A 12,825-nucleotide genomic window follows, 5' to 3' on the forward strand; every position below is an offset into this window, starting at 1 on the left:
ACTATTAGCGTGTGGATACATATTTGAATATATTTACATATATAGCCTGATTGGCTGATAGAATTGTCTAGAGACCACCCCTTCAAAAAACATTTGAGCCCTATACCATGAACCAGGTTTGAAGAGTTAGCAAGGTAACTTTGGTCAACTCTGAGTTCAACTCGGGATAACCGGTACCACGAAAGTGGCTCACCTTTTAGCCAGGTAAGTTTCTATGGCAACGGATCCTTCAGAACTAACCTGCTCCGGGGCAGGCTAACTCAGGGCTAACTCCATTTATCCTGAATTAAGTGTCTGAGCTGCAGGTTGAGCACCAATTAAATCAGATATCATCATACCCATCATACTCTCCCTTTCTGTCATCATCCCCTTCATTTAAGGAAGACGACTGATTCAATATTTTATTAATCAAATGTTTTTTTGTGTGTAAAGAAATAACGTCTATTACATTACACATTTAGTAATGACATAATTTGCTTTCCAAACAATGTGTATTTCGTATGATTGTATTTTGAAATTTGCGACAGGCAAACTGACAGCCGCAACCAACCATAGACATGTAATTCATAGATGGTAGTTCCCATTAAAGTCAAGACTAGCAGCCGAGCCATTGCTACTGTACCCATGAGTTTAACAGTCAATTTGCCAGGGTTAGAGGTTTCAAACCCCTTCTATGGATTAAATGTCTATAGCCACAACGCAACAAGCTGTTCCATAGATAGAAGAAGGGAAGGGACGATAGGAGTGGGAAAAGGGTGCTTGTGATTCGATAAGCACACCAAAGCACGCCAAAGACGGCATTAAAAATAAGTAATAAAATAAAGACTGCACAAGCCTATTTCACACCATAGCCTGCTGAATTTGCAACATAACTTTTCTTTAATTTTGATATCAGGCACAAATGAAAACCGTGCCAATATATCCTCTAAACAACGGCTTCAAGGGCATTACCACTTTTACATGTTACCAAAATATTCAAATAATGATTGACATATTTTCATTCAAAGCGTTATTTTGATTAATTTATTCATACTATTTCATCCTTCCACAAGATATATTCCCGACACAAATCTAGGGTTACTACCCAAGCCGGCTGGTTGTTCGTTCTATAGGTTCGGTTGCCAGAGACTGGCTGGCAACGTTCTTCCCAGTCGTTTAGTCTTTTTGTTCAGTATCCATGGATATTTATTCTAAATGTTCCATTGCCATACTGGCTGGCAACGTTCTTATCCCTTGCTTGCTAGCTAGCCAACTATGCCTAATTTACAGTCACATCAAAAAGTGCAGCCAGAATAACAGCAAAATTGACACCGGCTGGAAGGTGTTTCCTGTACCAAACTAAGCATTTCTAGAGTAGTCCTCAAGTACATTGAAGTTTCACTCTTTTTGTTCTGACAATCAGCCAAATGTTAGCTTGGTCTTCGATCTGTTTGTGCTATATAAAAAATCTAATCAAATCAAATTTTATTTGTCACATGCCCCGAATACAACACCTTACAGTGAGTGAAATGCTTACTTAAAAGCCCTTAACCAACAATGCAGTTTTAAGAAAAATACCTAAAAAGTAAGAAAAAACAACAACAAATAATTAAAGAGCAGCAGTAAATAATAATAGTGAGGCCATATACATGGGGTACCGGTACAGAGTCAATGTGTGGAGGCACCGGTTAATCGAGGTAAATAAGGTCATCTGTATATGTAGGTAGAGTGATTAAAGTGACTATGCATAGATAATAACAGAGAGTAGCAGCAGTGTAAAAGAGGAGGGGACAATGCAAATAGTCTGGGTAACCATTTGATTAGATGTTCAGGAGTCTTTTGGTTTGGGGTAGAAGCTGTTTAGAAGCCTCTTGGACCTTGACGCTCCGGTACCGCTTGCCGTGTGGTAGCAGAGAGAACAGTCTATGACTAAGGTGGCTGGAGTCTTTGACAATTTCTCGTACCTTCCTCTGACACCGCCTGGTATAGAGGTCCTGGATGGCAGAAAGCTTGGCCCCGGTGATGTACTAGGCCATATGCACTACCCTCTGTAATGCCTTGCGGTCGGAGGCCGAGCAGTTGCCATACCAGGCAGTGATGCAACCCGTCAGGATGCTCTTGATGGTGCAGCTGTAGAACCTTTTGAGGATCTGAGGACCCATGCCAAATCTTTTTAGTCTCCTGATGCCCTCTTCTCAACTGTCTTGGTGTGTTTGAACCATGATAGTTTGTTAGTAATGTGGACACCAAAACAGCATGATTGGACAATAAAACTCACATCGCTGAGCTTACTTTATGCAGGTTTGTATCGTGTAGTCCTGTCCTATGCAACTGTAGGCCTAATTGAAAAGTAACTCAGTCTGTGTCAGCTATTGTGTTTATTGATTAATTCCAGTTAATCATTTTGTATTAAAAAAGTCTAGGTATTCAGCCCAAGTTTACCCTGGCCAGAAGGACAGGGCGCATAGTAGCCTTGACTATGCAGCTGCTGTTGTTAGTGGCCTACAGTTGATCAGACTAAAAATGGTCTAGTTTCCATGCAACATAGCATATCAGATCGCTAATGTTTAGGTGTATAGGCTGCTACATTTATGAAATAATTTTTGCTTGTGTCTGTCGTGAGTGATTTATTATCACTCTTGCTAAATAAATACCAGAGGAAAGCGGACAGCGCGCCTCGATCTTTGTGGGTTGTGCCCTGCCCGCACATGACCTGCGATTTCCGTGAATCTGATTGGTCAAGATACACAAAGCGCCTGCAGAAACACTCGAATGTGAAGAACTCGGATGTGAAGGACAGATAAATTGTGCGAGAGTTGACAATTCGTGATGCAAATCGGTCTAAAAAAACAGTACTTTGGCCCTCTTTTTACTTTGGCGACAATATTTTTCATTAAACTAAATCAAAAGTGCTTTGGCAAATGCTGCGTGTGGCAAATGTGGCCTCACTTTTTCCGGAGGACCTGCCTTGTGGTCCTCCTCATCCTGCAGGCTTTCCTCAGTGATGACCCTTTAGCGCATAAGAAAGGGGACCATGAATGGAAGGGAATTGTGTAGCTACAAGTTATTAACCTGTTTGCCAGGTGGCAAAGTTACATTTTACAAGGTTTTCACTCTAACATTTGAGAAAACATGCAACATAATGTAATATTTGATAGTCCATTACTGAAATATTTATGATCATGCCTGTAAGTAGCAATCAACCCACTTAGACCAGGCAGGGTGATTTAGTTACCAATCTGACTGCAAATCCTGAGCTTTCGTAGTCATTATCTATTATCATAAGGATTAGGCAATACAAAGACAAAATACCTAAAGTGCTGCTTGTTCACCGTTGTTGATTCACTGGTGGAGGAAAGGTCAGTTATTTTTATGCTGAAAGACAAATTCCAGAAAAATAGCTTAGCGTTAAAAAATGTACACTACCGTTCAAAAGTTTGGGGTCACTTAGAAATGTCCTTGTTTATGAAAGAAAAACACATTTTTTTGTCCATTAAAATAACATCAAATTGATCAGAAATACAGTGTAGACATTGTTAATGTTGTAAATGACTATTGTAGCTGGAAATGGCAGATTTTGAATGGAATATCTACATAGGCATACAGAGGCCCATTAGCAGCAAACCATCACTTGACTGCTAAAAAAACAAGACACAGAGGTTGCTGGCCATGTGCTCTACATGCTTCCAGCCAAACCAAGCACTGGCAATGTATTTGAAATTCCTGTTCTTTTCTAGATTTCTCATGAAAACATGTGTATCTCTGTGAAATGACACTGTTCTGTTGCACTGTGCTTATACCAAGCTGTTTATTCTCAAAGCCTTTGACATTTAATTCAGCTCGTGTCATGCTAATTTTGCTTTTTGTGACCCGCGAAAACAACTTTGAAGTGAAGATCACAAAATGTAAAATCCTTAAAAGTTGTTGAGTGAAAGCTGCATAGCTATGTCAACAGAGCTCGGTGTTTATTATTATCGGTTGAATTAGGTAACGAAATATGGCATTTGCACCCATGATTATTCCCAATCATACAGTCATCTGCTGCTTCACTGAATAGTTTTATTGCATTTTATAATATAAGTTCTTATGTTAAATTATCTTTTATTTAGCTCCATTGTGTGTGCAAAAGTGAACGCGAGTGTGTCTTCAGCCTGCCTACCTGACTTCGCTCTGGAAAAGAGCGCCACACTGGCTATGCAAATTAACCGTTTGAAAAACCTACTCGAGCGCACTTCCCGTCAAGACGAGCCGCTCGGTCCGCATTCTTTGCATTCCAGCGGCGCTGCTGCCAAGCACGACGCGCACGACACAGAACCTAGGCGGAAATCGTAGGAGATTCTCGTTTTCTCATGAGTGACCCAGACCGTGTCGTGGTGATGATGTGTAATTAAACAGCAATAACAAATATGTGACATTGGAGAAAATAACGAGTGTTTCCCTGTCCTGAGTGCCTTCTAAATAATATACAGTATTATAACGTTGTCGTTCGCGAATATAATTGGCGTGATTTATTAATTTTTTCTTCAAAAAACCTGCCACATTTCTCAGCACCAGAAATTCTCAATTTTGCTATGACTGATCATCTTCCTGTGACTGTGATGCAGCATCCAATGTCTCAAATCCAACTTTAGCCAAGTGTGATTGGTTCAGGTTGTACTCATTATTTAACAAAGATAAAGACTAGAAACACTTGATAACGAGCCAGTAAAGATACTCTGGCTACCCCTTCCCGTTTCTATGGCAATGTGACGCACACTTTACCGAGCTGCATTGTGTGTATGTGGCCATCTCACTCCATAAAAACAGAGCAGCAATAGATCTGGGCATGATGCTATGAGAATGAAGACTTCGAAAATAGCCCTCTGTTTCTGTAACAAAAAATATGCCTTCTATTTAAGGAATGCATGAAAGTCTGTTTTAAGATTTACCAGAGCTATTATTGTTGCTTTCTAGTGCAAAAACTTTATCTTACATGTCTACAGAATGAGACATATACAGTCTCTCATGTGCTTGCCTCATGTATTCCAATACATCTTAAAAGCTAGAAGGGAGATTCAATTCTGGCTGTAATAATGGCCAGGAATGATGTCCACAAAATGGCAATCAATATTTTTGCAAATGTTGAGACGAGAGAATATTGCTCTCTCGCTCTCTCTCTCTCTCTCTCTCTCTCTCTCTCTCTCTCTCTCTCTCTCTCTCTCTCTCACACACACACACACATGGAAAACTCTGTGACATTTGTTTGATGTCTGTCTGGTTGCAAGACAGCCAGAACACAGGTATGTTGTATATCTTGGAGCCACACACTGGATTCCATTTTACGCTCTAAACCACATGCTCTTCTGATAGAGAGTAAGTGTTTATGGCAAAAGCCATCCCAGAATTACATTTCACATTTTTGTAGATGCTCTTATCCAGTGAGTACATTCATTTTCATACTAGCCCCCCATGGGAATCGAAATCCACAACCCTGGCAACACAAGCGACATGCTCTACCAACTGAGCCGCACAGGACCACTACTATAGGGCTCCTGTTCATGGTATCATTGGTTACATGTAACTCCTTCCGACATGTACAACGTGCTGCAGGGATAAATGACACAGTCTATTCTAAAGCCTTATCACACCAGTTTGGGGCCTGTTTAGTCTCGGACACTGATCTGTGGTTGCCATAGTGACCTAATTATAGTGTGTGTGTGTGTGTGTGTGTGTGTGTGTGTGTGTGTGTGTGTGTGTGTGTGTGAGAGACCAATGATCCCACCGCACACCTACTACTAGGGCTTCTTTCACGATTCGCTTTCTCTCCCTGTCTATCCCCTTCTATTTTGTCTGGACAGGATTCCCCAACCTCACTGATAGAAACCTGCAAGTGCAGTGACAGTGGTTTTAGATTAGAGAACCAAGGGCTCTCTATGGTCAGGGCGTGACACTCCACATGTGTGGTTCCCACTGTGAAGCATGGAGGAGGAGGTGTGATGGTGTGGGGGTGCTTTGCTGGTGACACTGTCTGTGATTTATTTAGAATTCCAGGCATACTTAACCAGAATGGCTACCACAGCATTCTGTAGCGATATGCCATCACATTTGGTTTGCGCTTAGTGGGACTATCATTTGTTTTCAACAAGAAAATGACCCAACACACCTCCAGGCTGTGTAAGGGCTATAAGGCCAAATTGTAGAGGGATGGAGTGCTGCAACAGATGACCTGGCCTCCACAATCACACAACCTCAACCCAATTGAGATGGTTTGCCATGAGCTGGACCGCAGAGTGAAGGAAAAGCAGCCAACAAGTGCTCAGTATATGTGGGAACTCAAGAATGTTGGAAAAGCATTCCAGATGAAGCTGGTTGAGAGAATGTCAAGAGTGTGCAAAGCTGTCATCAAGGCAAAGGGTGGCTACTTAAAAGATTCTAAAACAAAAAAATATATTTAGCTTTGTTTAACACTTTTTTGGTTTCTACATGATTCCATATGTGCTATTTCATCGTTTTGATGTATTCAATATTATTCTACAATGTAGAAAATTGTAAAAAACAAACAAAAATACAACCTTTGAATTAGTTGGTGTGTCCTAATTTTTTAATGGTACTGTATGTACTGTATACGTATAATAAAAGGTGTATCAGAGGTCATACACTGAGTGTGCAAAACATTAGAAAAACCTGCTCTTTCCATGACATAGACTGACCAGGTGAATCCAGGTGAAAGCTATGAACCATTATTAATGTCCCCTGTTAAATCCACTTCAATCAGTGTAGATGAAGGTGAGGAGACAGGTTACATAATCATTTTCAAGCCTAAACAATTGAGACATGCATGTATATGTGTGCCATTCAGAGGGTGAATGGGCAAGACAAAATATTTAAGTACCTTTGAACGGGGTATGGTAGTAGGTGCCAGGCGCACCGGTATGAGTATGTCAAGAACTGCAATGCTACTGGGTTTTTCACACTCAACATTTTCCCATGCGTATGTATCATGAATGGTCCACCACCCAAAGGACATCCAGCCAACTTGTCACAACTGTGGGAAGCATTGGAGGCAACATGGGCCAGCATAACTGTGGAACGCTTTCCTTGTAAAGTCCATGCCCCGACAAATTGAGGCTGTTCTGAGAGCAAAATAGGGTGCAACTCAATATTAGGAAGGTGTTTTTAATGTTTTGTACACTCAGTGTAGTATTGCCTGCAGTATGTAGATTTTGGACTGTAGATGTCCAGATAAGCTTGTTTCCCTCCCCTTAAACCACCTAGATTTGGACTTATTTGCCTATTACAACATCATTACTAGGCTACAGCTCAACCCAGTGGCACCCTTGTCTCTCCGATGTACCAACCTATCGTAGTTCAAACCTTAAGCCTTATCTAGATCAGCCAACTGTCTGTTACCTGTGTCCCAGACAGGCCAACAATAGATTGAGTGAACTGCCGTTAGTGACCATTTCTAGGACTAAGCTGTACCCTAGGCACACGAAAGGTCCAGGACAACTGCCAAGTCAAGGAAGTATACTGCATTTCTGGGCCCATATGGAGTCACAGTCTGTTCCGGGGCAGGGTGTCACAACAGTGCTGGCCGCCATCCAGGATGTGAAGTAGTTACCAGTAAAGCCAGGAGACGGGTCTGCACCCTCAGCTATCTGTACACCCAGATCTTGATACACTCTGTTTGTTTGCACAAGGGGTTTTGAAAGAGGATAAGTGCCGTCAACAGTATAAGGAAGGAGAATATACCACGAGCCATGCTGCAATCCTTTTTTTCAGTTAGTGTCTCATTGGGGGCCTATTGTGAAGGAAAAATCTGTTTGAAACTACAGTACAGCCCACCTGTTTGGTTGGTTCCTATTTGTCTTTTTAAACAACAAAAGACCCATAACTGAAACTAGGTTTGACCTGTCTTTTTACACGAATTGCACAAGAAACTCAGGTGAAAGGATTCAATCTTTACGTAGACCGATTCGAGATTTGAGAGCTTAGATGCTTCCAACTACCCGTGCATGGCATTTGAGTGATGAAGGCTCTCTGGATATCAAACTGTAGGCTACTGTGGATGCATCACAGCATCAGAAAGCTACTGTCTGGCCTAAAGCAAACAGTGTATCTCAACAATGTGTATGAAAGTACAAGATTGCATTTAATAATGGTGTTGTGAAGCCTACATCTTGGTGAGAAATAGCAAGACATTAGTTCATATGCATTAGGCTGGGTGTCATTTAAAACTCCAGCCTTGGAAAAAGAGTATATAGGCTACATTCTGATGCAGGTTTTCATTCATGGCTGTAAAGTTGAAATGGTATCAAGTATAAGTAAAGTATTGGAACTGTTTTAGGAAGTGTTGCTGATTCCATGTGTACATTATAGACAGGACACGGGTGAACATAAAATACTCTGAATTGGTTCCTTATAATCCAATAGGTTAATTACTGTCTGATTGATTCCCAGCTGGAGTGAAGTTCATATATGTGCAATACTGTACAGTAGGCCTAGGTTACCAGAAACAATGTTGGAGAACACTGAAACAGCACCCAAAGCACACCTCGGCAACGCCCCCTTTCCCATAGGATAAAGCACTCAGAGAATTCAATTTCAGTTCAATCATTTATTCAAATAAGTTTAACATTCTATTCAACAATGCATTTCACTGTTATATATTACTCTGTTCAACTTAAATAATGGCAATACATTAGTAAATTGTGTCAATGTCAAATAAATCAATACATGGTAACATTGTGGCATTGTTACATTGTTACATTGTTTTTGACCCTCTTAACAGGCAGCCACCTGGCTATGAGTGTAACCAGAATACTCTATCAAAAATATTTTACACAATACCCTATCGATATCTCTTACACAATAACAACCCATAGGCATTGTTGCTCTGAAGACTTCTGCATTGCACTGTTACTCATAACATCCAACTGTAGAGCATTGCAGTCATTCACATTGCATTTGATCATAAACACACTGACTTCCACGTCAGAAAGCATAGGGTTAAACTCAGTTTCAAGTCTGTATTCTCATTGATACAGTTGCTTTGTCCCTCCTCTCAAATAACGAAACTGCAAGTCCGTTCCCACGCGATGCAACCGCCCCCGCCGGTTGTTCCAACATGGCTGGGCAAACAGCAGCGAGATTTCTCTACAGTTCGTTCCTACGCCCCACTCCCGCCGACACAGTTCCTTTCCGCGAAGGAAGAGAGCGGGGTCAGATGCGTCATGGTTGTATGCGCATTGTCCATCGGAACCTTCGCATGCTCATCTCCGTCACTGGATAGCGGCCCAGGGCAGGCAAACACAGGCATGTCGACGATGCCCCTTCTTGAACGCCTTTCTGATTCTGGAAGAATGACGACTTGTTCACTTGTTTTCATCGCTTTCACGTTTCTCAGCGAGGGTCATTAGTTCAGCGCTCCTGCAGGGACAGGTAAGGTACCCATTGGTTCTTGCAGCGACTCTCCTCGCAGTAGTTGCCGACATCCTGCAACGCTTGGCATTTCAGAGATTGGCACTGGGTGTTCTGTAGGCAAAAGGAGGAGAGATATCGTCAGGAATGTCTTGAATTAGGAAATTGTGATGATTTGATCATTTCGATGTATTCAAAATGAACAACTACGCATAAGGCCTATTGCCCGTTCAATGTAATCAAAATAAGAATATAGGAGGATGTACTTACAGTGACAAGGATGCAGTGCAGATCATTGGGCTCGTTGCCGTTGCTGTCAGCGGTGCTTGGCTCGCCAAGAACCTGAGCGAGGCGACTCATGCCGGAGACACGCAGTATGTTGATGTCGTTGTCGCAGCAGAAGGCTTGGATGAGCGTGAAGTGAATCTGCAGTGGAATGACATCCTCGTCAGTCGCCAGAACACACAACACAACACTGTCAGGATCACTGCAGAAAGAAAGGGAATAGTACATTAATGATCTGTTCTGCATATCAAATATAGATACATTCGCAGACAAAAGTCTTGCAATGCGTGTCATGCTTGCAGCTATGCACCATTGACTCATATTATGGAATGGTCAATCATAGGATAGAATGGTCAATAATGTACTTACACATTCATCAGCTTTGCAGACTCGTAGACTCCCACAGTCAGGCAGTCTTGTTGCTGCGCTGCCACCAGCAGCTCTTCTAGTGCTTGATTCACGGTCTCCATTCTTTAAGAAAAATAAATTATGTTAGTTATGCACCACAATTGAGAATAGGCTACTAACACCTGGTGAATTCAGTACTGAGGCTATATGTGCTTCACGGTTCACTGCCAAACCATCTATTCTCAATGCACACTATGTTGCAGCAAGGTGTCGGCTATTATGAGCGACAAATGTACAAGGAACTTACTTTTTCTCAGTGATATTGCATCCAACGAGTTCCTCCAGAGTCATATTGAAATCCGTAATTGTATAATCCACAAGGTTATTCAGGATAATCTCCAATGAGTATATTCCCGAATCGAGGTTTGCAGAACGTCCGTGTCAATGAAGTAATCCAATATGGTATAGGTTAACTTGCAGTGTTTCAGCGTAAACTCGCTCGTTGTTGAATTGCAAAGTCCTTGTAATAGTGCTCCTGTCTATGGCTCAGTGGTTTCTGACACAATCGTGCGAAACTCAATGGTTATATCCACTCTCGTAATGGGCGTGGTGTTACTCAGTCGCTACTTTCCTGATTTGTTCATTGGTATACATGGAATCCCTACTCTTTTCAACCATTGGCTGTTTACGCCAACACATTTCGGGGACCCACGTGGGATGTCTCAGAGAATCCCCCACCTTCCTCGCTCAGTATCAATTTGTTTACTTCTACGGTGTGCAACGGAATTAATTCCCTTAGCTTCTCCATTGCTGCGTATTTCTTCATATTGGGGTCGTCACTGTGATCATGTCTATGAAAGTATGTTTAATTTAACATAAGCTATATTGTTCCATTACATTTTTCAATACAAAACTTAATGCAATTGTTTTTATGCCAAAAATAACATTGTGACAAAGTCCGTTGGTTGATTTCACCGCAGTCGGAGGAGTTTGCAGAGAGGGATACATTGTTACCATCCATGTTTGTTACCATAGCACCTAGCCTCCCTCTTGTTAAACCACGTGCAGCAATCAGCCCATAGTACTGTACTGTGTAACCAAGATGCGCCCAGACAGTTAAATGACATTTGCTTGGGGTATCTGCTCCCCTACCTTTTTTTGTCTGAAAGTCGTCTATCTTCTACTAGAATGTGACCGAATTTCTGCAGTGAACTCAGCTACCTGGAACTCTCATCACCTATACATCGTTTCTAGTTCCACCGTGGCAAATTACATCTGCAGTCACAGGATCTATTCGTGGATTGCGTTATCCTATCTGTTACGGAATCTCACTTTACAGACAGACAGGTAAACTAGGCTACTCCATTCATCTCAATTATAACTTCTTCCAATCCATATGTTGCATGATACTGAAGGCTACTTACTGTATGGGCCTATGAATGCTTATTACATTGTTATTATGTGTGCATTGGCCTATAGCATCCAATACTTATAGGTTTACATGTTAGCCAATACTCTCGGGAACAGTTTTCAATTATATGTTTTTAAGGCCTGTTCTATACAGTATGGTGATTGTAAGAAAGAACAGTGGGGTTTCACATGAGATTGCTCACCACGAGTCGCCCCTCAGTGGATTCTGTGCTGCATCGCAAGGAAACTGCAAGTTTAAACAAAACATGTTGTAACAAGTTGCAACTCTTACTGTCACCCCCTTATGCTGAATTGTGTCATGAGACCAAGACCAAGGTCTCACATTGTACCGAAAAAGCCACATTTCTGCAGATAATGCAGATACTCTGCAGATGAAATCCATATAGATAAAGTAGACTGCTTACTAATTTGTATAAATATACAACTTTTAAATAAACCTCATGTTATTGTTCAACTCCAGGGGCTACATATTTTAATAGTCATATTGGCTCAAAACTTTCATTGTTTGCTTAAACATGTACCTAATGAGAGTGCTAGAACAGTGATCAGAAAGCCGTATGTACAGTGAGGCTATAATAAAACGTTATTCTTCTTAGCGTGGAGCGCCGTTTAGTGGCCAATTGAATATCTACACTCTCGAAGACTGATATTGATTCAGACTAGTCGCGCTTTACACAGTATCAAGTGTGGCCCGGTTTGGAGACATTCGCTGATTTGTTCCCTGATCTGCTCCCAATTCTGAAATCACGCGTTTCACGCTAAATGAATGTAAACCAAATAGACAATGGGGACAATTAGCAACCACTACTTGATACTGCAGTAGTGTAGTTCAGGTTTGATAGGCTTATATCATAAATTGTCAAGCGACTGGAAAGGCTTATCTTGAGCTGTGAATAGCGCAGTTGTGATGAAATCAAATTATAGCACACTAGTCCGCAAATACAATCTAGTCTATCGATGTTCTTCTTCTCTTGGTGAAGATGTCATGCACTGTCAACTTTGTAGCAGTTGATCAATTCCTTGATAAATCGGCGGATTATGTTATTAACAAATAGATGTGACTGCTTAGCCTATATTTGATCGTTAGTATTTCTGGGCCCCGAATTTCTGAACTCATATCGGTGTGAAACTCTAGTCACAGATGAAAGGGAACGTTCTAATCTTCTGCCCAAGTCCATTCCGAACGGAATCTGATTATAAGGGGGGAATTGCGTGCTTTAAAAAAAAACCAATTAAGAAGTAATTTTGGTAGACCTGCAGCTTGTAATACAGAGGTCTCGCGTTCTTCATCTGGGGTGCATGGAAAGACACCCTGTGGAACTCACTATGGTTATCCTAACACGGTAATTAATATTGAGTGCCAACCAGAACTCTGACTTTCCG

General features: G+C 41.5%; 1 protein-coding gene across 1 annotated transcript; it reads right to left on the bottom strand.

The window, feature by feature from the left end:
• Window positions 1-8,547: 8,547 nt before the first annotated feature.
• On the bottom strand, window positions 8,548-10,572 carry LOC139409049 (growth arrest and DNA damage-inducible protein GADD45 beta-like). Its single transcript, XM_071153708.1, has 4 exons — window positions 10,319-10,572; window positions 10,033-10,134; window positions 9,649-9,865; window positions 8,548-9,492 (listed from the first exon to the last, which is right to left on the bottom strand). The coding sequence occupies exons 1-4, from the start codon at window positions 10,360-10,362 to the stop codon at window positions 9,379-9,381; spliced, it is 477 nt and encodes a 158-aa protein (XP_071009809.1). The 5' UTR covers window positions 10,363-10,572; the 3' UTR covers window positions 8,548-9,378.
• Window positions 10,573-12,825: the final 2,253 nt, after the last annotated feature.

The sequence above is a fragment of the Oncorhynchus clarkii genome, chromosome 5, assembly GCF_045791955.1.
Source record: "Oncorhynchus clarkii lewisi isolate Uvic-CL-2024 chromosome 5, UVic_Ocla_1.0, whole genome shotgun sequence".
Lineage (NCBI taxonomy): Eukaryota > Metazoa > Chordata > Actinopteri > Salmoniformes > Salmonidae > Oncorhynchus > Oncorhynchus clarkii.